The following is a 26,995-nucleotide window of genomic DNA, read 5'->3' on the forward strand; positions in this document are numbered from 1 at the left end:
TCCTACCTTCTGAAGTGACATAGACGTCTGTCCAGCTCCCAGGCCACCTGGGAGAGACAGAGAGGCAATGTGTGTGTGCAGGTTCACACAAACTCCCACCTCACTGAACCTGAGTCCCCTGTGAATAGCAGGGTCCGCTGGTCTATTCATAGTCTCCAGGCTCTCAGATTCCTAATGTAGTCAGGTGGAAAGGAAAGGGTGGCCTGTCTATATGGAAATGGACCTCTGTGAACTCACGCTCTAGTTTGGGAAGCAGGTCCAATGTGGTGTCAAAGGTCAACAGAAGGTGCTGATCCAGGAGAACACTTGTGAGTCACTACTGTGTCAATAGGCTACATCTAGTTTACTGTGGGAATCACATGTAGCACTTGAGATGGCGGCTCAGTATAGATGCCCTGGTTAGAACAAGCTTGAATAGTTGTCTTAAACTGCATGCTTTTCACAATAATCATGTAAAACCAATGTTTACCTAAATGGGATTGTTCACTCACAAAAATATTTAGATTTATGTTTTTGAATTATATATAACATTTTTATTCAATTAAATTACACCTTTTTAACACAAACAATTAAAACTCAATGTGTTGCATGCATATTTGTCAGACATAAATGAAAAGTGAAAATGCAGATAAGATTTCTGCACTCAGAAATCATAGCATAGCTTCTATTTGATAATATGCATGTATAAAATCACACACACACACACACACACACACACACACACACACATATATATATATATATTGTGACGCGTGGCCCGAGCTCTATAATACCTCAATAAAATCCACCCTTCGGGGAACTTACCTTAATCCTCATGACGTGTGCTTCTTCACCCCGTCACACTATATATATATATATATATATATATATATATATATATAAACGCTTTCAAAATTAATTTATTCTAATTCCTTGTAATCAGCACAAATTTTGTTGTCACTGTAGTAATTTTAGTTTTTTATCCACCTATTTAGTTCACTTCCTTCCTTAAAGTTTTAAGTATAGCCAACTTGGTTGTACAAACTGTCCTAAAAATCAAGTTGAATTTGCTCAACCTATTTGATGAATGTAAAAACATAAGTTACCATGGCTTGCTGATCATATAATTTTTTACAGTGTGAAAACAACAAAATTTATCGATACAGTGTATGAGATTAAAAGAAATTGGATTCATTGATGATAAATAAAACTGGTTATTGTGTATTTAAAACACATACAGTTTATTAGTACTCTGTATATCATAGTACTCTAAACTTGAGGATCAGAGGAGTTGGTTTCATAAATGAGTCATGTGGATTGGTTTTGTGAACTGAATCAAGTTGCTTCATTGAAATATTTCAGCATGATTTGTTCCTCAATCAGATATTGAATTCATATGAATGGGATAAGAAAAGCTGGGAAGTGAATAATGAGCCGCCGTACACTCTTAAAACAAAAGGTTCCAAACGGTTTGACCCTACAGAAAAAAAAAAAAACTTTTCAGTTAACCGTTCTCAAAATAATCATTTTTTTTTCTTAGTGTGAAAAATATTCAACCATTTTCTATTATTAAGTATCTACTGTGCAATGTTGCACACCATGTTATGGATGATGGAACCATAAATGTGAATAAATAACTTTTCTTTTTTAGGAGTGTATGGGTCCAGAACATGTCAAATATAGGCCACAATTTTTGCCAGTTTGAGCTTGAGTTATGGGTGAACTATTCCTTTAACAAATGACTTGACATATTACCAGTTCAGGAAACAGGTGGAATCAGCCATAACACACTCCCACTGTTCCCGGGACCCCGAGGGTCTGACCCAGACCACCTCTATTTAAATGAGAAGTTGTGTTTGTGCACAAACATAGCATACAATAGACTGACCTGCACACAAAGGGCCACTCCAGCAGGTGAAAGAACCTCAGGTAAAGCTGATCTGTCATCAGTTAGACATCAGGCCATTAGTTCATCTTATCTACTGATAACTAGTATCTGCTACGCCTGTTAACATAACCAAAGTCATGCACAAATAAACCTAGCAAACATTCGAATAACGTTAGCAATCCAGAAATAGACCTTGTGAGCCCATTCAAAACAAATAAGATGGTAAATATTGGAAACTCTTTAATTAAACAAGTAAAAATCTTACCTTAATGTGGTTACTTGTTCAACTAATGATGATTGTCCTGTAATTAAGGAAAGTCAAGGAAAAATCTTTATATTAACTGACCAACATGTTGCCCTAAAAGCTTTAGTCTTGCCATATCTCTGCAAATGTAACAGCATGATCTAATTGAGTGCCATAAAGCGGCCTGATGTCTGATGGCCCAGAGCAGTTACACTGTGGCTCTTGACCCAGTGGAAAGGTCAGATGTGAATGCTGTATGCGAGACATTCTTCAGTAAAGGAGCCATAAGGGAAGTGAAGTGCTTTGTCGATTAGACAATAAAAGTGGGGTTTTTGAGGACGTTCTATAGGGATGTATCACTAGAAACATCTTAAATTGTTTTGGATGATGATGATTATATATATATATATGCTATTAAGATATGGCAAATCTAAACTATCTGTTATAATGGAAAATGAAACTGTATATTAAAGATCAAACAGTGTGGAGAATGCTTGGATGAAAACATAATTAATAAAAACTAAATATATATTTTTTTTATTTAAAAATGATTTCCTAATATTTAAAAAAAGCATATTTTTCATTACACTCAATATTTTATTTCTAAAATAGCAGTAAAGCATTACTTTCATTGTTTTAACATAAATTTTTGTATTTTTTTTAAACAGTATTTTTCCTTTCCTTAACCATTCTTATTTTAATTTAATTTTTTTATTTTTTTAGTACTCTGACAAAGTCGTTTATTTATACACTAAGTAAACTTGTTCTTTGTGTTTAAGAACTTCCATTGCCAGAAAAGCCCAGCATGTTGACTTCCTGTGATGGAGGCAAACCCACTGACCTTTGACCTCCATGCTGCCGGCCAGACTTTTACCTCCACATTTTGTTAAGGTCAAAGTGTAACCAACACAAAGGATGTACCTCCCAGGCTGAGATGAAGTGTGAAATCTTTGCTCATTGTTTTTTTTCTCCACCTTCCTTGCTCTCTCACAACTAGATTAACTAATTAACTGACTAGTTAAAGAATGTGCACAATCCCAAGATTTTCACCAGCAACTACTGAGATGAACTCAAATGCAGCAGACAGGGAACAATCCATTTCATGCTATTAAGACCACTCATCATCATAAAAACAATCATTCATCATTTACTTTAAAATAATGAAATATAATGAAATAAAGGGGTCCTGCTCCAGTCAAGCAACAGACATGCTAACATGCTTTCTCCAGTTATCATAGACCTGGTTTCCACCAGAAGGTACCACCTGAGCTGTCTGTTCCCCTCAGTGCCAGGTCTAAATGTGTGTACTGCAGACGACAGCTGGCAGGCCAAAGGCTCCATCTGCCGGCACAGACGAGAGAAGTTGACAACTACCACTCTCCATTCATTCATTCACTAAAGAGGACGCCAATTGAACACATTCCACTAAAAGCTCCAGCATATATATATATATATATATATATATATATATATATATATATATATATATATATATAATTGTACGTGTGTGCATTTAAGTGTGTGTGTGTGTGTGTGTGTATGTAGATATATATATATATATATATATATATATATATATATATATATGTATACTGTATATATATAATTGTATTTGTGTATTTTGTTTAATGCAGATCATTTATAATAAAATATATTATTTGCATAAATACACACACACAGTTAAGTCGATTTGTTGTAATCTGAAGTTTTTTTGTTTTTGTTTTTACTGTGAAGTCTAAATTGGTGCTGCCTTTGGACTTTACATATAAAAAAAGTTTAGTAGGCTTGAATGTGAACTATTGGAAACTGAAATAGTTGAGAGTGACCGTTACCGATGGTTGTAAATCAGTGAGTGCATTTCTCTGTTCAACTGTTTATTTTACTTCCACACAGTTGTTGTAAAAGAAATTCCTTTTCTCCACACGCTCTTCCGTCATATGGCGACAGCAATCCCAACCATGTTCTACAGGGGGTTTTGCCAAGTGGAGACACATGTAAAGTTTATGAATAGACCAACTTTTGGTCAGTACAGAATCTCTGTTCTTCTGTTGGCTGAAAAAAGTCGAAGAGGGTGCAGCAAACCACAACTTTGTGAGTTTTTCCTCAGAGTCAAATGTTTTTCCAGCAGAGGAAATATTTTCGGAGACACGACGTCCCTGTCACACACACACACAAACACACACACACACACACCTATCTGTGTACAAATACAAACAAACATACACACACAACATACATTAATACACAGTCTCAGTGTAAGCCTGGTAAATTCAGCTCTGTTTTTCAATATTAACTCGTTTTCATTAACAAATTAATGGAATGCTGGTATCTGAGACAGGAAGTCTTCACAAGAGAGCAAATGGCCCACTGCACATTCCCGATCTCCTCAAAAAAACAGCTCAAGTGCGGCTGACACTGTGAACCTCAATACCACTGAGCAGAACACGCCTGGCCAAGCTTTTGTAGAATCATTATACATATAGTTTTATGACCTGCGTTAACTGAGACCCAGAACTCATTTATCACAGCACAAACCAATTAGTTAACTGAATATTCAGATTCAGTACTACTTAAGCTGAACTTCTGCCATTAATGTTGATTACAATAAAAAAAAAGACTTGTCATTCATCAAAGCTTGTTATTTTATAAAAGTAACCAAGTTAATTAAATCTGGTCAAATGTGTGTATAACGTGAGCTTTAAAGCTGTATAATTAATCAGTTTTAGGAATTTTAGGCTCTGCTGCTTTATACTGTCATAGAAACAAAGTTGTAAAATTGGATATAACTAAACAGGTTATTAAATGATTTAATCATACTAAAATCATGTTTACATGTAAAAGCATGTCATTTGTGTGTCTATTCTATTGAAACAGTGAGTATTTAAACAGTTCTGGATTGGCACTATTCACGTCCATTGTAAATGCTTCAGTGAAACACACATTTTGTCTCTTTAATATATTTTTTAAATAAATAAATATATTGAAGATTATTGCATTGTGGGATAGATAAATAGCTTTTTTTTTCATTTTGCCACAAATAATGTTAATTCAGCTGAACTTGTAATGAAACTGCATATTCAAATAAATGAACTATAATAAGTGATTTAAAGCATTTAATAATTATCATAAACCCAGAAAATAGTGTTGGGTCATATAAGATATATGTATTCTGTAATGCATTCTTCCTTTAGCTAAACTCTTTACCTACATTTGTATGTACCATAAATTCTTCATTAGTCCATTCAGACCTAAGAGTCTATTTCCTTTACGTTTTCTGATTTGCATTTTCCATGACGATGAGGGTTTCATGGCTCATTGACTTGAGTTATTGATCAGTTTCTTTTGAAGTAAATCAGTATTCAGTCATTCGAGATAAGGACACACACTTAAGCTAATGCTACATACATTTCTCAAGCTTTTCCCCGTCACCTGTACTTTGGTTGGGTGCCTGGAGCAAAGGTCAGTCCCTGTGACCTTTGTTTAGTTTTAGGGCTGGGTGAGGGGCTGATTGGTGGGTCCTGTTGCATCAGGAATGTTTGGAATGTAAGATGATATAAAAGAAGTCAGGGAGGAGACACTAAAGGTCAATGTTCTCACTATCTCCAAAACCCACAAAATTAGCAAGAAAGTCCTTGCTATATTGCTTATAAATAGAAATGAAATAAAAATATTAAAAAAAAATCATAAATTACATGGAAAAATGACTTTTTTAAATAACTAAAATATATACATATAATATAGATCAATAAATAACAATTCTAAAATGACTCCCTCATATATTCTTAAACATTAGCAATCTGCAAATACCTATGAAAAAGAATTAAAAAAAATAATATAAGAGATCTCTACAATATCTACTTCTCCTAGAAATAAATAAGAATTAAATGAGAGCGAATGGAGAATCTTGCTTAATATTCTCCTCAAAAGCTAAAACAATCTCTCAAACTGTGCTTAGTTTCCATCCATGATTTTGCAGCTCTATACTTACTAGCGCTGCACAATTAATAAAATTTCTAATTATGTGATTACTATTACAGATGTTACATGTTTCGTAACCATTCAAAAAAAAAAAACTCCACAAGTCTTACGTTATCCTGCATGCTTAAGATGTGTTTTTTTCTTTCTACAGGTTATGTAGTCTATTTTCAGTTGCAAACAATGGTATAAATCTATTCAAAACCTCATTCAATGTTGTGATCAAATTGTGATTATTGTAATTAATAATTGCAATTACAATTTCAAGGAAATAACCGACAGTTATGAATTTTGTCATAATTGTACAGCCCTAAAATACTTGTGTTAAAATGTTTTCATTTTTTAAGGAAAAAAAGACACAAAGTTATTCAACCCACATGGAAAGAACCTATATGTGGATATATGCGCATATATGAAACCTATATGCAGTGTATATGCACATATATGCTGCATATATGCACATATATGAATATATATAAGCTGTATATATATGCGCATATATGCTGCATATATGCCATATATATACTGCATATATGCGTATATATACTGCATACATGCGTATATATGCCACATATAGGCAAAATTGAGTTGTATATATGTGCATATACAGGAAATATAGGTCTCCTGTATTGCTTCTTCATATCCACATATAAGCCCTATACATACAAGATATGTCTTCTATGTAGTTAATGGCAGGATCTGGTCATTTTGTAGCTCATATCCCATTTTTGACTGTCATACATGATGCCTAGCTCATATTTTCTATTATCAAGGCAAAACTAAGAATTAACGAAAAAAATTATGCAAGAACTTATGCATGTTCGAACATGTGAAATTGGTATCACATGTAATTGGCATGTTATGGAATTTAACTATGGTAATGTACATGATATACAGAGCCGGACAGTAACGGAGTACATTTACTTGAGTACAGTACCCTAAGTACTACAATTTTGAGGGATCTTTACTTTACTCGAGTATCATTTTTGGGGAGTACTCATGACTTTACTCAACTACATTTGAGAGGCAAATATTGTACTCTTTACTCCGCTACATTTCTATCCATAACCGTAAGTACCCGTTACTTCTTCGGCCCCGTTCACACGGAGACGGAACCCCAATCTTTTTCTCTCTCGTCTCAAGAAATATCCGCGTCCACACGAAACCGATGTAGTATACATGCCAGACCAGCATGTGGCGCTGTAATTCTGCCACAAAGATACACTTAAAACGGAGAAGACATGGATTTGCTGTGCGTGGTACACAAACGAACATGGAACAATACATTTATTAATCCGTGTTAATGTTAGCGTTCAGTGTTTGTTCATGTTTTTGTTGCTGTTACGTGACGTAGTGGTGTTTGACTAGGGGCGAGACGTGGGCTGATGACGCCATATTTTCAGAAAATGCACTGATTCGCCGTCGAGAAGAAACACAAAGGCGGCGTTTTTCAAATACCTCCACTCTGGGTCCCGATTTAAAAACATCGGTTTCACTCTTCCAAAACGCCAGATCCGTGTGGACGAAAACGCCTATCCGCAAAAAAATTTGTGCGCCGAAAAAAAAAAAAAAAAAAAAAAAAAAAGAGGAAAAAATAAAAATCTCGGACACCCTATCAAACGTCATTGGATAGTGCAGGATAGTTTTGTCTTATTTTTGTTCTTGTACTATATTTTTTTTTGTTTTGTACTATTTGATTGATCTTGAGTAAATAAATAATGTACATTTCTACATTTTGGACTTTTATTTCCTGAGCCATAAAAAGCAATTTTGTAGCAATAAAAAAACAGTGAGAAACATTGGAGACAGGGTTATATTCAAATGAGACACAACTGAGAAGGCCCCTGAGCATAAGCAATCTGTGAGAAATAATAATTATCATCATCACTTCTCAGTTCTGTCATACTTGAACATTAATATAATTAGCACCACTGCCAATAAAATGTCATTATATTGAAGAAACTGATTCCAAACCAATACAGCTGAAAAAGAAGCATCTATATGGAACTGGCAGTACAATTTTAACACGTCTGGGGAGTCTTCTTGTTTATGTTTACATATTGATCCTGTAGAGAGAAAAGTTTTGGGGCTTTGTTGATTGGAGCAAATGCTAACAGCTGCCTAATCTCACTACTCAAATAGGCAACCTGAAGTATTTGCCAAATGCCCATTCACCATTAGTCAAGCAAACAGAGGTAGTAAAACAACAGTGGATCGCCATGAAACACTTGCCAAAACCAACAGAAGAACATCTGATTAAAGCAAAGTTAGTTTAACTCAAGCCAAGCTAAGGTTTGGTCTTTTGCAGTTGTATTTCTAATTCAAACTCTCAATAGGTCGTACCTCTATAAGAAGAAATATTATAACAGCACTTCATAAAATACAATTCAGAGATTCACTGTGTGCATAAACAATGTTATTAGGCAATTGATACAATTAAGAAAATGTACACACAGTATGTATATCTTGAACGTATATTTTTCTTGATGTGAATTATGTAAATAAATGCTGTCTCAGTGTATCTGTCTGGGCAAACTTTGGCAGCGTTGGAGCGCGTGAGCACTGCTCACAAGGACCCTGAAAGAATTCACTTTCTCTGGGCTGCTCCAAGATTTGTTTTGAAAAGAAGCCAGGGGAAAGTATGGAAGGCTAAGTGGAAGCAACTGAGCAGCGGTGACATCCTTAAGATTTAGCGTTCACTCAATGCTCCCCGCTGCCTAGGGAGCCAGAGGCAAGTTTACTTGCTTTGGAGAGGAAGAGGAAAAAAAAGAGTGAGTAAAACGCGTGAATGAGGAAAAAAATGTTTTTGTGAGCTGATAAGTGTTTACATGGTGCTCCTTAGAAACTGAATGTGGTATGTGTGTCAGGAGGACCTGTGTTTGATTTAACAGTTTTCTGTTTTAGTCATAGGTCTTGTCTTTTTACAACAATGTATTTTAAATTTAGATTATATTATGTCATGTTATATGCATTAATTTTAGTCATGATGTTTATATACGTTTAAAAATAGCCTATATGAATATTTGGTTAATTTAAAGATGCATAAACATGCACAGCAAGTTACATACCAAGCAACAAGCATAGAGAACAAAACAAAGCTTGATCCTTTGGCTTCATGGACATAATCCAAAGCACTGGAATATGATTTTAAACCCATCATGGTCACCCCACCTTGCATCTTAAGAAGAAGTTGCTTGGTTGAAGGCATGGATTTACATTTTCAATTCAGAGTTTAAATCAAAGAGCAGTTGTTCTGAGCAGCTTAATTCTCCAGAAGATTTTCCACGTTTCTGGGCAGCAGCACGGAGGGAAATTCCCATGGCTTCCTCTGCAGTTTGGCTAAGTTGTTCCAGTACAGAACCATTTTATTCTCAGGTATGCAAATCGTGAGTGCTTTGTAACCATTCTATATTTAACTCTGGGATCAAAGATACTGCCTTTCCTCCCATGGGCTATGGGAGAAAGGGGGCCAGCTAAGAACCTTAATCTTGTCTTTTCCTCCAGATGCAAGTCCTGCACAGGCTAAAACTACAAAGGCACAAATGCCCTCTGTCAGTTTTATGGTGTCAGCTCTTGAATATGCTCTTATAAAAGCTCATTTTCGCTCGACGGCATGAACCACAGAACTTGGCAAAGAAACAAGAGGCCCAGTGGCCACAATTTCACTCCACTTTCTCCTCGACATAATTGATCCCAGAACCTTTGGATGCCATACTGAACTTCCTTTCTCATAAACACACACCTCTGCCTATTAATTAATCATATGGCTAACATGTTGCATACATCCTCTACTTAAAGAATAAATTACCTTTAACCACATTTCCCTGTGTCAATATGATAGGGCTCAGTTCCGGATTCGGATTCATTATTAAACCTCGCTCTTCTACACTACATAATCGGCTCGGTTTAAAATCCTTAAGATTTGCTTTACAACAGCAAGCCCAGTCCCAAGCTTGTCCGTAAAAGTTAAGCTTCTGCATTCATCACCTATTAAAGCTCTCCCAAAGCATCTGCTCAACCCTCGGACAGCTGCAGGGTCATGCACAGGACACAGGGTTCATCAGGATGTGTGCTCGAGATGCAAACTTAGGCAGTCAAAACAACCTGGCAGATTCAAAACAAACAGGGATAGAAATGACGTTTTCCCGGCTCGGGAGATGCCGGACTTGACTCTTCATTCCAATACACCAGCTGCAGATGGACACACACATCCCCAATAACAGCACGTACTCCTAAACCAGACACAGCAGTCGTGGTGAGCCTCATCCCTTTGACCGACTTCAAAACACAGAGCTGCTTTTTAATTCCCTGTCCTGGGAAAAGAATGTCCTACCGAGGCTGGAAATGAACTATTTGAATAGCATAGATCACTGCCGGACACCTCCTGATAGTAATGCTAGGAATAACAAGGCGGCTAGATCCTGGGGTTTATTTATGTTCAGCATGCTGGAGAGGTGATGTGGTGATTGCCTGGTGGCATTCCAAAGCTCTGATGTCTCACTTGCAGACGCCCAACTCCAGTTCAGCAAAAGCAGTGCAAGACGACAGTAGAGGGAAAGACAACCTGCACAATGTTCCCAAACAACGTAAAAGATAAACCATCTAGTTTAGTTTCAAAATGAGTGCCAATTTGTTTTTGGCTTGGTGGAAATGTCTTGTTTTTTTTATTATTTTTTTCAAATGATTATTTTTGTGATTGGTACAACCTAGGGCAAAATACATCTGAGTGCATTTGGAACCAATCAGACGAAAGGCGCACTTGGAACAAGCAGGGCCTGGTAGATGCTGAGTGTTGCCTTCAAGCTCGAGACCCCATACCCTCGGCCCTTCATGTGGTTTCTGTCAAATTGCATCATTTGGAATGAGGCCACAGGCAGACTCTGTCCCTCTGCCCCCACACTGCTCATTGAAAAAAGTAAATACTTGGCAGAAGTTAACAGAGCTGAAATGAGATCATTGACTTTTCTCCAGGAAAGGAGTCAAAACACATCCATCAGACAAATCCCTGATAGAGCTGGCAGAGCTACACTATTCCACAAGTTATTTTTTGACTCTCACTTTAGTGCTTTGTCTTCCCTTTCTTCTTGGCTTCTACAATTGACCTGATTCTGACATCCGAATCATCCCAAATGCAGGGGAAAGGTGATTCTGACTTGAACAAGCCTGTGAGAGCTTGGGATGAAGCAATTCTTTCAGGACAATCAGGAAGTGCCTTAATCTATGATAAGTTAAAGCCTCCAAAGGCATCTCCTAATTCACTCTTGGTCCTTGAGGTGTGTCCAACTGTGGTAAAGGAATGGTGAATTTCAAAGGGTAAACATTTGTATCAAATTGATTCTGGACTTTGGAGATAGTTCAACCAAAAATGAAAATTCTGTCATTTATTCCAAACACATTTGACCTTCTATATATGGAATACAAAAGGAGGTTGCAAGTAGGATGCAAGTAGACCTGGAATATGTACTTTTAAAATACTTTTAATGGTAATTTTGAAAGGTGAAAACTTTAGTCCCCATTATTGCATGGCAAAGAGACATGTATAGAGGGGGAAATTTTTCAATGTGTGATTTGTGTGGATATAGAACTTTGCACAGATTGCAGTGGTACTTGGAAAGCTAAACCGAAACTTCAACTGTTTTCCAAGCACCTAATTTCAGTTTGGTTGGCACAAACGTTCCACAATCTTTGAATATGAAAGTGGCTACATGCGTTAAAGGGCCTGAATGTATGATTGGTAAAGGGGTTTAATTTATTATCAAATTAATTTTTAAGACCTCCACAGATTGAAGGAAGGAAATAAGGAGAAAACTAACACTAATAATTCATAAACCCTGGTAAATTCAAGGTTTCCTGTGCCTGCAACAAAGCTGCGGTCTTAAACAAGCAAGCATTTTCGGGGGAACACAGAGGCAGGTCTGTGCAAAGCCCCTGTAATCCCTCAAAGTCAGCACAGAGCTACAGTTAATGGCAGGCTATGAAGCAGGAAAGAAGGGGGCTTGAACACATGTACCCAAAGAAACCATGAATGAGTGTGTTCAGTCTATATGGAGAGTTTAGTGTTTGTCCCAGGGTTCAAGGGAGGTGTTGTGTTGGATGACTTTGTGGATCATGGATTGTGTGTTTGGGTTGTACAGGGATCTTTTGTTTGCTTTAGTGCTTTCATAGAGCAAACTAATGGGGCCAGTGGGACAAGATATAGTATGGCTTGCTTGGGATGACACTTCAGTGGCAGTAAGTGAGGCGGACCGTCTGAACATGAAAACAGACTAACGGACGAGCTTTACCTGTTCTGTGCATTAAAGCATTAATGTCTGGGCCAGAGACAAGACGTGACTCATTTCAACAGGATGTTTTGAAATCCAGCTACAAAAGAAAGGCTAGTCACGCTACCTACTAACGGCATCCTGCATGTTCATTTTTGCTCCATAAATGACTAAATTGTTTGACTTCCGGGTGGGAGATGATATGGGGTTGAAAGCTGGTTTGAGATACTCCAGCTGCCAGTCCCCCCCAAATACTCTATCTTTTGTCGAAAGTCCCCAACCCCCACCCATGTCCCTCAGTCTAAACACACCTGACTTGTAAATATTCTTTATTGCATTGGTAACATAAACGCTCTCAGCGACAGGCCCGTTGGACAATTTTTCCCACACTCTCAGAGTAAGGCCAACCACTCTGTTCTCTAAACAACAGCACTCCAAAGAGGATGGCGAGGCTGACTTAACCTCTCCTGACCTGAAGGACTTTCAGCAGCTCACCAAGCACACCTCTGCAGTTAACCCAAAGAGGACACACAGGGTGTCTAAATTTCCTTATATGCTGATCTCCTGCAACAAAAATGTTGTTAAGATAAGCAAAAAGTTCAAGAAAAAGTAAATTTGCTAGATATGCAAATTGTAAAATAACTCAACAATCTCTATTAATTTTGCATTAAAATGTACTTGCCCTCGTTTTGTTTTAAATTCATAGAACTATCTCCCGTGGAATGCAAAAGGAGAAATTTTGTAGATTTTCCAGATGTTCAAGCAGCTCTTTTGCATACAAAGTTTACACTTTATTTAGACTGTCTGCTTTGAACAATCTACTAATTATAGTTCTATTGTTAGTAGACCATCAAAATAAAGTGCTAGCATATCTTAAGCAGACAGTGTACTAATACTCTAATGAGGGGTAGTTGATATGTAGTTGCAAAGTTACTTATAATCAGCACAATGTCTATAGTGACTATCAAAATAAAAGTAATACCTAATCAAAACATTGACCAGGGGCTGTCAAGCTTGAAGGACAAAGCAAGGCACCATACACACAAATAGCACACTATATTAATGTCTTCTGAAGGCAAGTAAAATATGTGAATAAAATTCACAACAACACATTATTCTTAATATCTCTTTTTTTAATCACACATGTATATGTATATGTATATATATACCTATATATACCTATATATACCTATATATATATATATATACACACACACACACAGTACAGACCAAAAGTTTGGAAACATTACTATTTTTAATGTTTTTGAAAGAAGTTTCTTCTGCTCATCAAGCCTGCTTTTATTTGATCAAAAATACAGAAAAAAACTGTAATATTGTGAAATATTATTACAACTTAATATAATAGTTTTCTATTTGAATATACTTTAAAATAATAATGTATTCCTGTGATGCAAAGCTGATTTTTCAGCATCATTACTCCAGCCTTCAGTGTCACATGTAACATCCAGTCTATCACATGATCATTTAGAAATCATTCTAATATTCTGATTTATTATGAGTGTTGGAAACAGTTCTGCTGTCTAATATATTTGATGAATAAAAGGTTAAAAAGAACTGCATTTATTAAAAAAAAAAAAAAAAATCTAATAATATATATTCTAATAATATATTTCTTTACTATCACTTTTTATCAATTTAACTCATCCTTGCGGAATAAAAGTATTGATTTTATTTATTTTTTTTTAAAAAGAAAGAAAAAAAAAATTACTGACCATAAATTACTGACCAGTAGTGTATATTGTTATTACAAAATATTTATATTTTAAAAACATAGCTTCTTTTTTTTTTTTTACTTTTTATTCATCAAAGTATCCTAAAAAGTATCACATGTTCTGAAAAAATATTAACCAGCAGAACGGTTTCCAAATTTGATAATGAATCATATTAGAATAATTTCTAAAGGATCATGTGATAATGATCCTAAAAATTCAGCTTTGCATCACAGAAATAAATGATAATTGAAAGTATAATAAATTTAAAAACAATTATTTTAAATTGTCATAATATATCACAATATTACATTTCTTTTCTGTATTTTTGATCAAATAAATGCAGGCTTGATGAGCAGAAGAAACTTCTTTCAAAAACATTAAAAATAGTAATGTTTCCAAACTTTTGGTCTGTACTGTATATATATAATCTCGGGACAAAAATAGGCACTGCAAGTAGAGAGACCGAAAAAGCACCCTTAAAAGTCAGGCTACATTTGTGTTCAGACTAAACATTTGTCATCTGTTCCATTTTATTTCAAAGAATGCTTTGTTCTCCACTCTGTGCTTATTTTACTGCTCACAGGAGCACTTGCATAGCATTTTCCTCAAACTTCTTGACCTCCCTGTATCACATGTCACTTCAAAAACAACACTGAACTCTGAGAAAGTATACATATATATTTCATTTCCAATCACTGGACTTTCAATTGACAATGGGGTCCAACAAGTCAGAGACCACTAGTTCTTTTTTCCATTACAAATGATATCATCAGAAAAAAAATCAGAATTAAAATCTGAATTGAAAAAAACAATATGAGAAATAATGTTTATGTTTGGTTTGTCCTCGTTTTGTTTTAATGACACCAGGAAGTTTGTGAAAATGAAATAAAAAGAAATGAAAAAAAATCCCAGATTTCCAATGCAGTCTCAAACTTTTGTACCTGATTGAAAATTACCACCAAGTGTTCAAAAGCAGTTTAGCCGAGTAAATCTCTTTGAAGCAATGTGAGCTCTTCAACTGACATAAAATTCAAGTGAAGAAGTTGAGGAGCAAACATAAGGCCATTCTTATCCGTTATCTGGACATTGATTTTGCATATTGCGATTCTGATATAGATGATATTGCTAAACATATACGTGTCTGATTGCACGGCTCACTTGATTTGGAACTGATAGTTCAGGAGTAACTTAGGAGTAGCGTGACATCCGATTGGTCTTTTTCAAGTCCTATTAAAGTTCTTCATTCTTACTAGAAGGTGGTGATTGACCTGCTCCTCCGGATGCTTCCACCTCCTCAGAAGGACTGTTTTTTGCCCGGAAATTGAGAGAAGCAGAGTTTAAGCAGTAGCGTTTCTTTGTTGGTCGAGGTCCATCATCAAAAAAGTGGCCCAGGTGAGCACCACACTACAAAATAGAAAAAAAAATTTCAAGAAGTTGTTTTCATAGCAGAGTATAAATGGGTGTAAATCTGGCTTTGTACCTGACTGCAAGTTGTCTCCACTCTGTGCATTCCATATGAAAAGTCATCAGTTAGTGTAACAGAGTCCTTATTGATCAAATCAAAAAAGGACGGCCATCCTGCAAAAGCAGTCCAACATTGAGTGTTAAATTAATCTTTATGTGATCCGCAAGCCTACAAACCCTCCATCTCGTGCTGTGCATGTTTAAGAATTTTGTTCTCTTCCTGGCCTGTCCTGATGTTGAAGCAAATTTGGAATCAAATCCTCGTATTTTCTTGCTTCTCTATCCTTTTCTTTCACTACAGCACAATGCAGTCTAACCAATCTAACCTTAATACAGACATTGCATATGCTTACAATGCAAAGTACATTAAGTTTGTTAGGATTATTTGGAAAAGAACAACAGAGAATGTATGAAAATTTGGACCTTTGGTTTGGAAAGAAAGTATTGCTAAATCGTGAGAAAATAAGTTTAGTGTTTACTGATGCTAAAAAAATTCACCACCATGATTCTTGGGTGTTTGGTTTCTGGCAAAACCATATATATGGGATCATGCACAGCCTACTGCATGGCTGGACGGTACGTGAGATCATGAAGTAAAAAAAACAAACCTCACTGAAAATGGTCAGTGTTATCGACAGAGTTAAAGGCTGTCTCACAATCCCGTTTCCTTTATCTGGAAAATTTCTACCCAGTAACAGGGGTGCAAGTGGAAAGAATGGCTGCTCTGGCTCATGGGTGGTCCTGCACACAGTTCTCTGGGTAGGTGGAACGTCTGGAGGAGAGGAACCTTGGGAGCTTACTATTACACAGCCTCTGCTGGCATATTTTTAGGTTTTGAACAAAAACCCCTACCAACGTTAAAGTACTAACTCCTGATTGCTGGTAGAGGGAAGACACTGCAAAGCAAAAACAATGAGCATTGGCACGACTATTGGCAGTTCAGGGCACCGCTTTTTTCTGATTATTTAAATTCAGTCTTAGAGTATAAGAGACTTTAAAAAAAAAAAACATAAGAACTTTTTACTTGTACATAAATTATCTGTATTGAGTGGTAGATTAAGAGTGTTAAAATATAATAAAAAAACCTAATTATGTAATTTTACTTACTGTCCGTAAATGTAAGATTTTTTTAAGGACCCGCAATTATCCTGTACTAAATAATAATAGCAAATTAACAGAAAGAGTTGTTTGAGGACCAGTGTGGGAGATTTGGCAACCAAGGTTCCTTCATGCGCTTTATAATGTATATGATTTTACATTTCATAATGACATCGGCGTATGCCTCAGGAAGCAGGAGTCAGTTGCTGTGATACTAGGTGTGGTGAGAAACAGAAGTCAGTCAATCAATCGCCCACCCGTTCATGCTAAACTTTCTCTCCACAACCCCTCGAACACCCAGAGCCAATCCTCCCTATACACAAAGTATGCATGTTGCATGAGGCCTCCTTTCTCGTAAAGATGATTTAATTTTTTAGTTTTTGATTTTGACTACTAGCAATTATGAAAACATGAATGTTCCTTTCCTTTAATGCAGTTGCTCGATACAACAACAACAACAAAAAAAGGAGTTAAAATGTGCACTGAGCGGTGAAAGATTCCCTAAGCGCTTTTCCGTGTGCATGAGAATCAATATATATTTAATTTATATGGTGAAGTCTATGCAGTGCTTTATTTTTACATTTGATTATATTAGGCTTTTATAGGCTAAATTATTTATTTCTATTGTATTTGTCCTATTGTTTGTCATTTTCTTCCTATTTTTGTATTACTGACTGTTTCAACTCACTGTTGTTTGCTGACATTGAAACTGCTCTGAAAGAACAGGTTAAGGGATTGGGAAGCATTTAGGGATTTTTATGGATGCACAGACAGGCGCCCCCTGACAGAGGTTTTGCTTAGGGCCCCCAGAAGTCTAGGATCAGCATTGTGAACACCCCTCTATACTGACCCATTCTCTCTCATCCCTCTTAGGGAGGAGATGCTTGGCCACAACTACAAAGCCACAAAATTCCACTCAGACACAAGGAGCTCTAGGGGGAATATAGGAATCCTATGACTCAGACCGGGAGAATCCCGGCGGATCGCCACGGAGCTGACCTAATGGAGCTTTATTGCCAAAGCGAGCGGCCCAGTGAATGGAACAGTGTAGTGTCCTTCTAACAAAACAGGAAATTTAGTCTATATGAGTCCAGGCTTCAGTATTGCCTGCATATAGTGCAGCCCAATTGGCTCCCATTTCTATGTTGAAGACAAAAAAAAAAGATTCAACTCCAGCGAAATCAGATTTTTCCACATGGGCCCAGGTGTTTCTCATTTCAGCTTGATTTCTGTAAAGAATTCTTGCATACACATTCTACTTTGTTCGGAGAGCAAATAAAAATAGCATGAGTAACACAGCAGATGTATGTGATTTGGAACTCAGATCTGTAAGAGATCAACAATCCGTTGCTGCGATATATTATAATTATTACATTGTATACACTCAGCGGCAACTCAACATTCACTTAGTCGGAGCTGATGAGAGTCTTTTTATGCTTAAAACAAAACATTTAACATACATCTTAAACTCGTAACAGAAAAGTATACCACTGCAACTACAAAAGCCATATTAGAAGCAAGATGGGAAGCACTTCCAGGAAACATCCAATTCATAAAAACGATGATCCACATTTAATGCTTACTTGCACACCTGCATTAAAATCAAAGTGACTATACTTTATTAATAACACATTCTTGCATTCAAAAACAGATAGAGTAGATGAATTGCAAGAAGCTTTTTTTTTTTAAAGTTGAACTATGTATAAATGCAACATTCATTGTAAAATACACTGAAAAACAGTGAGGAGTCAGTTATTGTTGGCCAATATGACAAAACATCTTTGAACTGTCCTCATTGGACTTTTCTCAGCAAATATTGTTTTAAGAGATTATTTGTGATTGCCATTTTTGTAAGTCATTAATTAAAAAGAGAGAGATGACTGGAGGACTGTGGCTTAATGTTTACAGCCAATATAATATATTTTGTAAGATCTGGTCATGGTATGGTTTGCTGTAGGTGCTGTCACTCAAATATAAAGGAGCATGTGAGCTTTCATGCCCCACACTTGCATCCTATTATGCAGCTGACTGGATTTACATTCGTCCTTGCGATCAATCATAAAGGAGGTTGAGAAGGTCAAATTCTCCCTTACTGAGCTGGACAAGAGAAGAATGAGGAGTGAAGAGCATTATCTATATATATTTTACTCGCTTTGAGGAAAAAAATGAAGCTTAGTCTTGTAACATTATGTTCACCATTATCAAAAGATGTACTGTAGCTGTTCTGAAATAGAAATAAAGCATTTAAAAACAACAACAACTCAGGTCTCATTATCTATTTTGATTTTTATTATATGTGAGTGCAGAACCATACCTGATCCAGAGTCGAACTTCTTGTCAGACCTGTAAGGACAGTAAGGAGTCAATAACAAAATATTGACTATCAAATGAAAAAGTATCACAAAAAACCTTTTGATTTCTAAATCAAAAATAAAGATTATACTGTGGGTATGTTAAAGATGGGTCATTATGGACACTCACGTGAAAAGAGGGGCACCGCAAACGACACATTGGTAGATTCCTTCCCCTTTATTATCTGTATATTTTCCTGTGAAAGCACTAGGGATGAAAACACCACAAACCGTGACTTTATACACTAAAATGATCAACTATGGATACTGTTAGCTTAATAAAAGATAATGGTCAGCACAATAAAAGTTCATCAATAAATGCTAATCTATATTACTGCTTATTTCAAAGTGCATTTCAGTTTCCCATGCTCTGTGTTTGTTTATACAAAAAAAATAATCTAGATAAATTGAGAAGGATTTGTGGGTGAACAGAGTAACAGGCATCAGAATGCACTTTTCAGGTTCCTTGCTCTCTTCTCACAGGCTAAGGCACTTTTCACATTGCTACTGCCAATGGGCCAATAAAAACTTTCACCAAGTGTGTTTTACTACTGAGAGGGAAAGAGGGGAAGTGTCAGTGTTTTCCCTTCTATACTACATCCTCAACATCTATCTCATTGCCATGGTTCATTCAGAAGAGAACGTGTTTCTATCAGCCAAGCATAAAGAAATCTGTACAGAGAATGTTCAGTCTATTGACATTTCGCAGCATTATTTGACTAGAACAAAATTTCCAAATCAAGTGTTTCTCATTGCCACTGTTTGGACACACCTACTCGATCTTTATTACATTTCACCTTTTAAAATAGAAAGTTGCTGGAATATAATTGAATTATTTAGAATAATATGTTACCTTGTTGCCTGCTTTTGCTTCACAATCCAGTTATTGAAACAAAAACAATTACTTAATACAAGAAACTATATTATAAATCATTATAAATTAATTATATTAAATTATTAATTTTAGAAGTACATTTATAATGCATGGTAGATTATTTATTTATTTTATAAACATATTTAATTGTTTTGTATAATATATACAGTATGTATAATTTGTAAAAACTGAATAATATATTTTATGAATAATTTATATTTATATATAAATCTGGAGTTTATGTTTTTTAAGTTAATGACTAACTAATTAATTCAAATAGGTCCAAACTTTTGAGTGAAAGTGTATTTTAAGGTGTCTTTTAGTTAGGGTGGGTCACCCACCTCTCTGTGCCCTTTTCCTGAGTTACATGGTACTGCATTGGGGTCAGTCGCTTCCTCAGCTCCTCCTCGGGGAACGTCTTGGGCCATGTCTTCTTACTTCGGCACGTTCCTAAAGGGAAAAACAAGTGACGTAAGGCAAGTTTTTAAGTGTTTATAAATCACAAAATAAAAGTAGTGCTAAACCTCCAGAATTATAAAAAACCAAACAACAGACACTCTAATCAAGGTTTCTATGTGACTACTTCCAAGCAGGAGTCAGCAGCACTTTTGTCTGGTTACTTTGGTTGCAAATGATTTGGTTTGGCTGATAATAAAGGATGTCTACTTGAATTCCTGACTTGACTCTTGCCAGGAAAAAAAATCAGTGTCAGTGACTCACACACACACACACAATCCAAATGCTCCATCAGTAATGTGCTACAGCCAAAGTATTACGCTGAGGAAAATTCGATTTTCCCTTCATAACATACGTGGTGAGTTATGACATTGTAGATAAACGCTCATGTTGGCTGTTCATACAGAAGGCAGCGATCTTGACTGCTACACTTGGCCCATAGCTTTACAACAATGCTGACCTCTAGAAGTTAACCTGAGGAGTGAGTAACTGTCACCAGATAGACTTTCAAACTTAATTAAATAATGACACAACTTCCACTGATAATAAACTTCAAAACATCAGCCTGGGATAAAAATTAAATATCAAAAATGTGCCTGAAATTCTGGCAACCATAAGGTCCTCCGTAGAAGCACTGTAGCCATGTTCTTAAAAGGGGCCAGATGTCCATCTGTACACCATTTATTCCCCGGTACATGCAAGAGTTTTAAACAACATACAATTCTACTGCAATTTCCCATTACAGAGTGTTTTCTCCCTCCTTTCCACCTTTTTTTCCAGCTAATAACGATTTTTTTTCACTCCTGTGTTCCTGTGGGGTCTGTCCTGCTCCTGTATTGTTTGGCTAGTTTTACAGCTTGTGTTCTGGTGAGAGCGGGTCTCCCTTCACTTAAGACTATGTGGAGAATTCCTCTCGACAAGATTGAAACCATGTGAATGGAGGAAATAATGGGGTCTTTAAAGGTCCCTCTGGTGAATGGGCTTCATTGATGGGCCCTGCTCTGTCCAGTGAGTACAAAGTTACTTCTGACAAACATGGGGAAGAGGGGAGGAGAGCGCAAAGAGGAGGGGGTCGGCTCCCTGCAGGACTCTCCCATATTCCTTTCGTCTTCTGGATCCTATTTGTGAGACAGAGAGAGAATTCCTATTTTTTGTGTATGGAGGGCTCTGAACACTATTTATACTGTGAAAGAGAGGGAGGGGGAAAGGGTAAAACGTGTTTTATTTCTTGGTTTGTCTCGAAAAGCCTCTAAGGAGGCATTTAAAGAAATTCAGGAATTTGGTCTTTGTCACCCCCTGCAAATGATTTCGTTTTGGTGCACCCAGAGGTCACGCAACAAATCAGCAACTTGTTCCAACATCCCTCCTCTATAACCTCAAGTGAAAGTTATTTCCTAATTGGAAGCATGGTTTGTTTTTAACACGGGCCTTTTGCTTCACACCAAAAATATCATATCTTCCCCCAGACATTTTTCACACTTCTTCTCACCAATTCTCAACTCATCGCTTTCAAACTTTGTGCTAGTGCTTTGCAACGCTGTGCTGTAGTAATAATATTCAAACATTCTGGTTAACACTTGTACTTTCACACTACCAATGTTCCTGTCACATAGTGTCACTCTATACAGGTAATAAAATGATTTTTGGGTTACTACACTATTTTTTTCAATAATGGAAAATTCTAAAATGGTTACTTAAGAAATTGGTAATTATAATATCAACCTTGAAAAAAATTAATCTCAGTAATATCAGCCCTATTAAGCATTCTTATTTTTTTTTTTACTTTATAGATTTCAAGAAATTTTAGAATAACTTTTAGCTGACACTGGTAGAATGTTTAGCACTTAAAATTCACCTAACTGTAATGATGTCATCATAATATCATCATATTTGCAGTATGACTTGCAACATTTCTTCTTACTCACACCTATTCAATCATATAACCGTGTTAATTGTCATTAAGTGAAGGCAGATTTTTATTTACACGCAAATAAAACTTTAACATTACTCTTTTGTTACTTTCAAGCACTATTATTTCATTCAGGAAATGCAAATCCTGTTGTGTTTTATAATTTTGACACAGAAACACCCAGTTATTGATATCAATCTACTGATGCATCTTAATAAAACTAATAAAAGTTTTAAAATGCACCATGATTACTTTACACAAATTCAATTAGATACAACTGATCAGAAAAATCCCTCAGAATACACCGTTTCAAATGTGATTGCCATCTAAAGTCCTAATATTAAAAATGCAAATACAAATGCAATCATTAGTAGAACTTAAGATAATGTTAAAGCTTGATTGATCATGCAGGCTGAAAAAAAGGTAAATCAGTGAGTTAGGCGTTATTCCTCGAGCAACTGAAGAGCTAAACAGAGGGAAAAAAAGAACAAAGCGAAAAGGGTCATTTCAGGGCAAGGGGTCATAAAATGCAGAAAAACCAACTTAAGCATCAGGGGGAACCTGATATCTGGAACCTACTATTTAGGAAATTATCTAAAACGTTACCAAAAGTATAACTTATTCACCTGTTGAGCAGTCCATGCTTTTAGGTGAAGACAATCAAAGTAAAGAATACATTGTCCACTGATAAATCTCAGGCTGCCTAAATCCAAAGTTGGTTTCTCCACAAGTCTCATCAATCAAACACACACCCCTTGCCAAACGCTCACACATATGAAGGCATTGAGGAAGCAAAGCACACTGCACACACACACACAGCATCCAGGTGACCTGAGGGGAGCCCGCAGGCCTTGAGTTTTACAGGTTGGCCTTTGCTGACCAGATGCAGTAGATTGAACCCGGACATGGCTGCGGCCGATGCTGCTGGGAGAACAGAAACAGCGGCGAGACAGGAGCAACCTGCTAAAACACCCTCCTACCACTCAGGCTAAAAAATAATAAAGACAAACATAGGCAGGAGGGAGAGGAAGGAGAAAAAAAACACAAAATAGGTCAACACAGATGTCAGTCACAGAGATGGACACTTAGAGCAGCCTATCACGGGACGGCTGACACTTCTCATGCAAGGAAAGACATGTAAATACTAATGATGTAAAAACAAATTACCCACAATTCAACTGAAAACCTTGTAGACTTAAGACATTTACTTACATAAATAACCGTTTCATGTACATCCCAAGGTATAATATTAAAAAGCTTAATAAAAGAAAAGTGCCATATTGATTTTTAATTTTAATAAAGGCTTTTTAATATTATACCTGACAGGGGCTCATAAAATAAATGTTAAGCAAAAGCCCTTTAAAGCAGCCATTGTTTGTTTATTTATTTTTGATTTCTGACAGTCTAATACATATGGAAGCCCATTTTATGTCAAGTTTAATGAGCTGGGTTATTCGTTTTAGAATTCAGAGCCTTGAGAAGACACAGGAAAAAAAGCGCAGAAGCACTTTGCATAGAAAACAGATAAAAAGCTGCCAACACCGAGCTTCTCAGCGGTTTCTATGGCTGTAGCACGTCAGTTGTGTGTCTGTGGGCCATAAAGAGAAACCTAAACCTGTAATTCAATTTATCCTAATACACATTAGCAACTTTGCTAATATCAACTGTACTGCACAGAACACTTGCATTTGTATATAATCCCCTAAACCAATGCACGACACGACAATCAAGTCTGCTTCTCATTTAAATATCGCATTGGTTACAGTACCTAGTGTAGTGGGTGGAATCAGTGCTAGGAACGGTCTTGCGGACTTATGGAAACGACTGCATTGGAGCAGGGCCATGGTTGCATGCGGGGCCATGGATCGGAGAAGACGGGCAGCCATCCTGGCCTACAGACAAACTCGAGCGCACACTGAAGAATGCAGGAAGGTTTTTAAGACCTTCTCCAAGCCATAGTTCTTGTAACTATGAAGATATGAAAAATGTAGCTTTAAAAATATTAGATCCCCAAAATTGTGGGAAATCTTAGCTGAACTACAGAAGCAATAACTGGCAAAGCTACAGAGCGCTGCTGAATGAGAGGGTGAAGCTGCGGTTTGTAAGGAATGAGGTCCATCTAGTGGTCGTGCAGGTGTGTGAGGAAAGAGAGAAATCTTTTCATTTACTGCAGCAAGGAGAGAGGAGAACAGTACAAATTAGAAATTAAAATCAGAAAGAGCTTCAATTTGAATTTTTTTTCCATTAAGCACTTATTCTTACAGTTGGCTCTGCTCCCATGTCACATTATGAGCCAACTTTTGTTTTTTTAATTTTAATCAGCTTACAGTGCAACCATAGGTGTAACTATGAACATTTTCCACTTTTGACAAGAAATTTTCTAAATACATTTAGTCTTAATCTTTACTTATTTTTAAAATTATTTTAAAAATATGTGACATTAAAATAAATGCAAGTTGGTTTGATATTTTGGCCTCGTTTTCACTAAATTTCTGTTCTGTAGATGGATGTATCATGTATCATAAAGAAAACATTTTGATATTAAAAATATATTATATTAAAATATTTCATTTTTGTATATATCACGCCACTGACCAAAATAAAATAAATAATGCAACCATGATTATTTTGTATTTAAATTCAGAATTGGTACAGTAAATGAATGCAACAGCATTGGCACTCAAATGACTCTTCTTCAGTCGACTGGTCTGTATGGCACGAGTGGTTTTAACACATGATCAAATAGTCATAAGGAAGGCCAAATTTTAAAAAAATACCCAGCAATCACTTCCAGAGAGAACTATAAAAAGAGCTCAGATTACAGCTCTGCAGATTTCTGTAAAGCCAAACTGGGGCTTATTTAGAGAGAATCTCATTCTTATCAATATCAACAATCCACCCTTATCTATTGAACTACAAAATGAGTAGATCTCAACAGCAGGCCAAATAAGTGCATTTGAAGCCTCTCACCAAAAATATCAAGTGCTCTAAATATCAATGTGGTTTATAAATAAAGCATGCTTGATACTTTGGGTAGAGTCATAACTATATAAGGCCATAAAGTGACAGACGAGGGCTAAAATGTTTTAAAAGCAGATCAGATCTGTGTAAATAATTGCAGGGCCAATGTGAACAACAATTAAGTGAATGCAGGCAAATGAAAGCATGGATATCTCAAGCATGTAAATCTTTGGCAAATCATCTGTGCATTTTTGTTTGGAAACACCCAAATTGCCTCAAGTAATAACTTGTTTTGTTATCGACACAGTGAATGAAATTTAACATATTGAATAGGATATTTACAGACCCACCTGCCAATTTCATGACTCACAAATACAATTTCATCTATATCCTTACATTAAATGTCCATCGGATGACTGAACATCCTGACAGGCGTTTAGAAGTGTATTAGATAGGTGTCAGTACTTTAGAAGGCAATTAAATAAACATGAAATAAAATATTAATGTCTCTTAATGGTTAACTTACAAAAAAAAAGGTACCATGGTACAGCCCATTTTGGAAGTACATTGGAATCTCATGGTACTGTGGTGTTTACATCATTGTATCATAGCAGTCCAATAGTACTTTTCTTTTCTGTAACGGCGTGGTTTGCATAAACAAAACGTTACGTAATAATGCCTCGCTGCTATGACATCACATGTGGGAGGATACATAGTATATACATAGTATACAAGTATAGTATACACGTGTAACTGATAGGCCTATGCTTCTTATGGAAGACTACAAGAATTTCCTGTGGCAATTTACGTAATATATTGTCATAATAAAATAGAAGCATTAAAAAAAACTAATAAACAGATGAAAAAAACGCATAAATATGTCATACATTTCAACTGCGTCAATTTTTAAACTAACAGTAAAGTATAACGGGGTTGAGTTACACATACAATACAACGCGTAGTCATAGGAACACTGTTGCCTACATTACTTAAAAAGTGCGTGACAAAAAAAATATATAAACATATAACAAGTAGTTACACGTACCAGAGAGCAGAAATAGCGTTAAAACCCAGTAGAACAGCAGACTAGAGAGTGAAGGGAGACCGCGGGGAGAGCAGTGCATTTGTCAAACAGCGACACAGTCGTGTACTTCTTAGGTAATGACAAATGCATTCTGGGAAATTCCTCTCGCCTGGCAGACGAGCTCCTAATATGCACAATGCGTTGTTTGCGCACATAGTATGTGCGCCTTGGTAAGCTAATTACGCCATTAGACTGTACCAAAATATAGGTTATCATTTTGTTATCGGGTCTGAACAGACGTATGAGAACACTAGGCAGATTTTGCTTTGCATGTCATCATCACATCCTACTTTCGGAATAAAGCTGCCAGTACCTTCTGGTCTGGTCTGTGATCAAACAACTAGTGAAATGCGAAAAGCTGGAGCTTTATTAAGAGATAATACTATTACAATTTTACTACCAAAAAAATAAAATAAAAATACTAAACCATTAAAACAATTTAATCATAGAATGGGAGGTGTATTAATCATACTAATGTTCATTTTTATGAATTGAACTAAAATATAGGTCGTATTCTATATTTTAAATGTTTTCTATTAATGATTTAAAATTAATCTTCTGTAATTTACCATTGTGTGGTTAGCAATGTTAAATTTACAACTCTACATTTGTAGGCTATGGTTATTTTAGTGGTGCTTTTTTTTTTTTTACTTAAACTTTATTATTAATATGATTATTATTGTTATATTAAGTACTTCTACATACAAAAAAAAACC

The 26,995-nt window shown here is 36.1% G+C and overlaps 1 protein-coding gene across 10 annotated transcripts; it reads right to left on the bottom strand.

Moving 5' to 3' along the window:
* Positions 1 to 1,758: 1,758 nt before the first annotated feature.
* Positions 1,759 to 26,399, bottom strand: LOC132098860 (methionine-R-sulfoxide reductase B3, mitochondrial-like). Of its 10 annotated transcripts, XM_059505086.1 has the most exons (9): positions 26,241 to 26,360; positions 24,003 to 24,401; positions 20,211 to 20,319; positions 19,126 to 19,203; positions 18,959 to 18,987; positions 15,563 to 15,660; positions 15,333 to 15,486; positions 2,133 to 2,169; positions 1,759 to 1,984 (listed from the first exon to the last, which is right to left on the bottom strand). In XM_059505086.1, exons 2-9 carry the CDS (start codon positions 24,118 to 24,120, stop codon positions 1,969 to 1,971), a joined length of 639 nt encoding a protein of 212 aa, XP_059361069.1. In that variant the 5' UTR covers positions 24,121 to 24,401; positions 26,241 to 26,360; the 3' UTR covers positions 1,759 to 1,968. The 10 variants fall into 10 exon arrangements, 9 of the variants coding, with proteins under 9 accessions (XP_059361069.1, XP_059361065.1, XP_059361067.1 ...); XM_059505082.1 differs by lacking the exons at positions 1,759 to 1,984; positions 2,133 to 2,169 and adding an exon at positions 12,662 to 12,913 and having other exon boundaries at positions 26,241 to 26,361; XM_059505084.1 differs by lacking the exons at positions 1,759 to 1,984; positions 2,133 to 2,169; positions 24,003 to 24,401 and adding exons at positions 12,662 to 12,913; positions 23,066 to 23,222 and having other exon boundaries at positions 26,241 to 26,346.
* Between the last annotated feature and the right edge of the window lie 596 nt (positions 26,400 to 26,995).

The sequence above is a fragment of the Carassius carassius genome, chromosome 22 (assembly GCF_963082965.1).
Source record: "Carassius carassius chromosome 22, fCarCar2.1, whole genome shotgun sequence".
Classification (NCBI taxonomy): domain Eukaryota; kingdom Metazoa; phylum Chordata; class Actinopteri; order Cypriniformes; family Cyprinidae; genus Carassius; species Carassius carassius.

Bases quoted from the DNA above. Each gene is read 5' to 3' on its own strand.
- LOC132098860 (XM_059505082.1), bottom strand. From the start codon at position 24,120: ATGGCTGCCCGTCTTCTCCGATCCATGGCCCCGCATGCAACCATGGCC. The intron at 19,204-20,210 runs GTGGGTGACCCA...TTTCATCCCTAG, and splicing joins CAGGAAAAGGGCACAGAGAG to TGCTTTCACAGGAAAATATA. The intron at 15,661-18,958 runs GTATGGTTCTGC...CTGCTTTTGCAG, and splicing joins GAAGTTCGACTCTGGATCAG to GATGGCCGTCCTTTTTTGAT.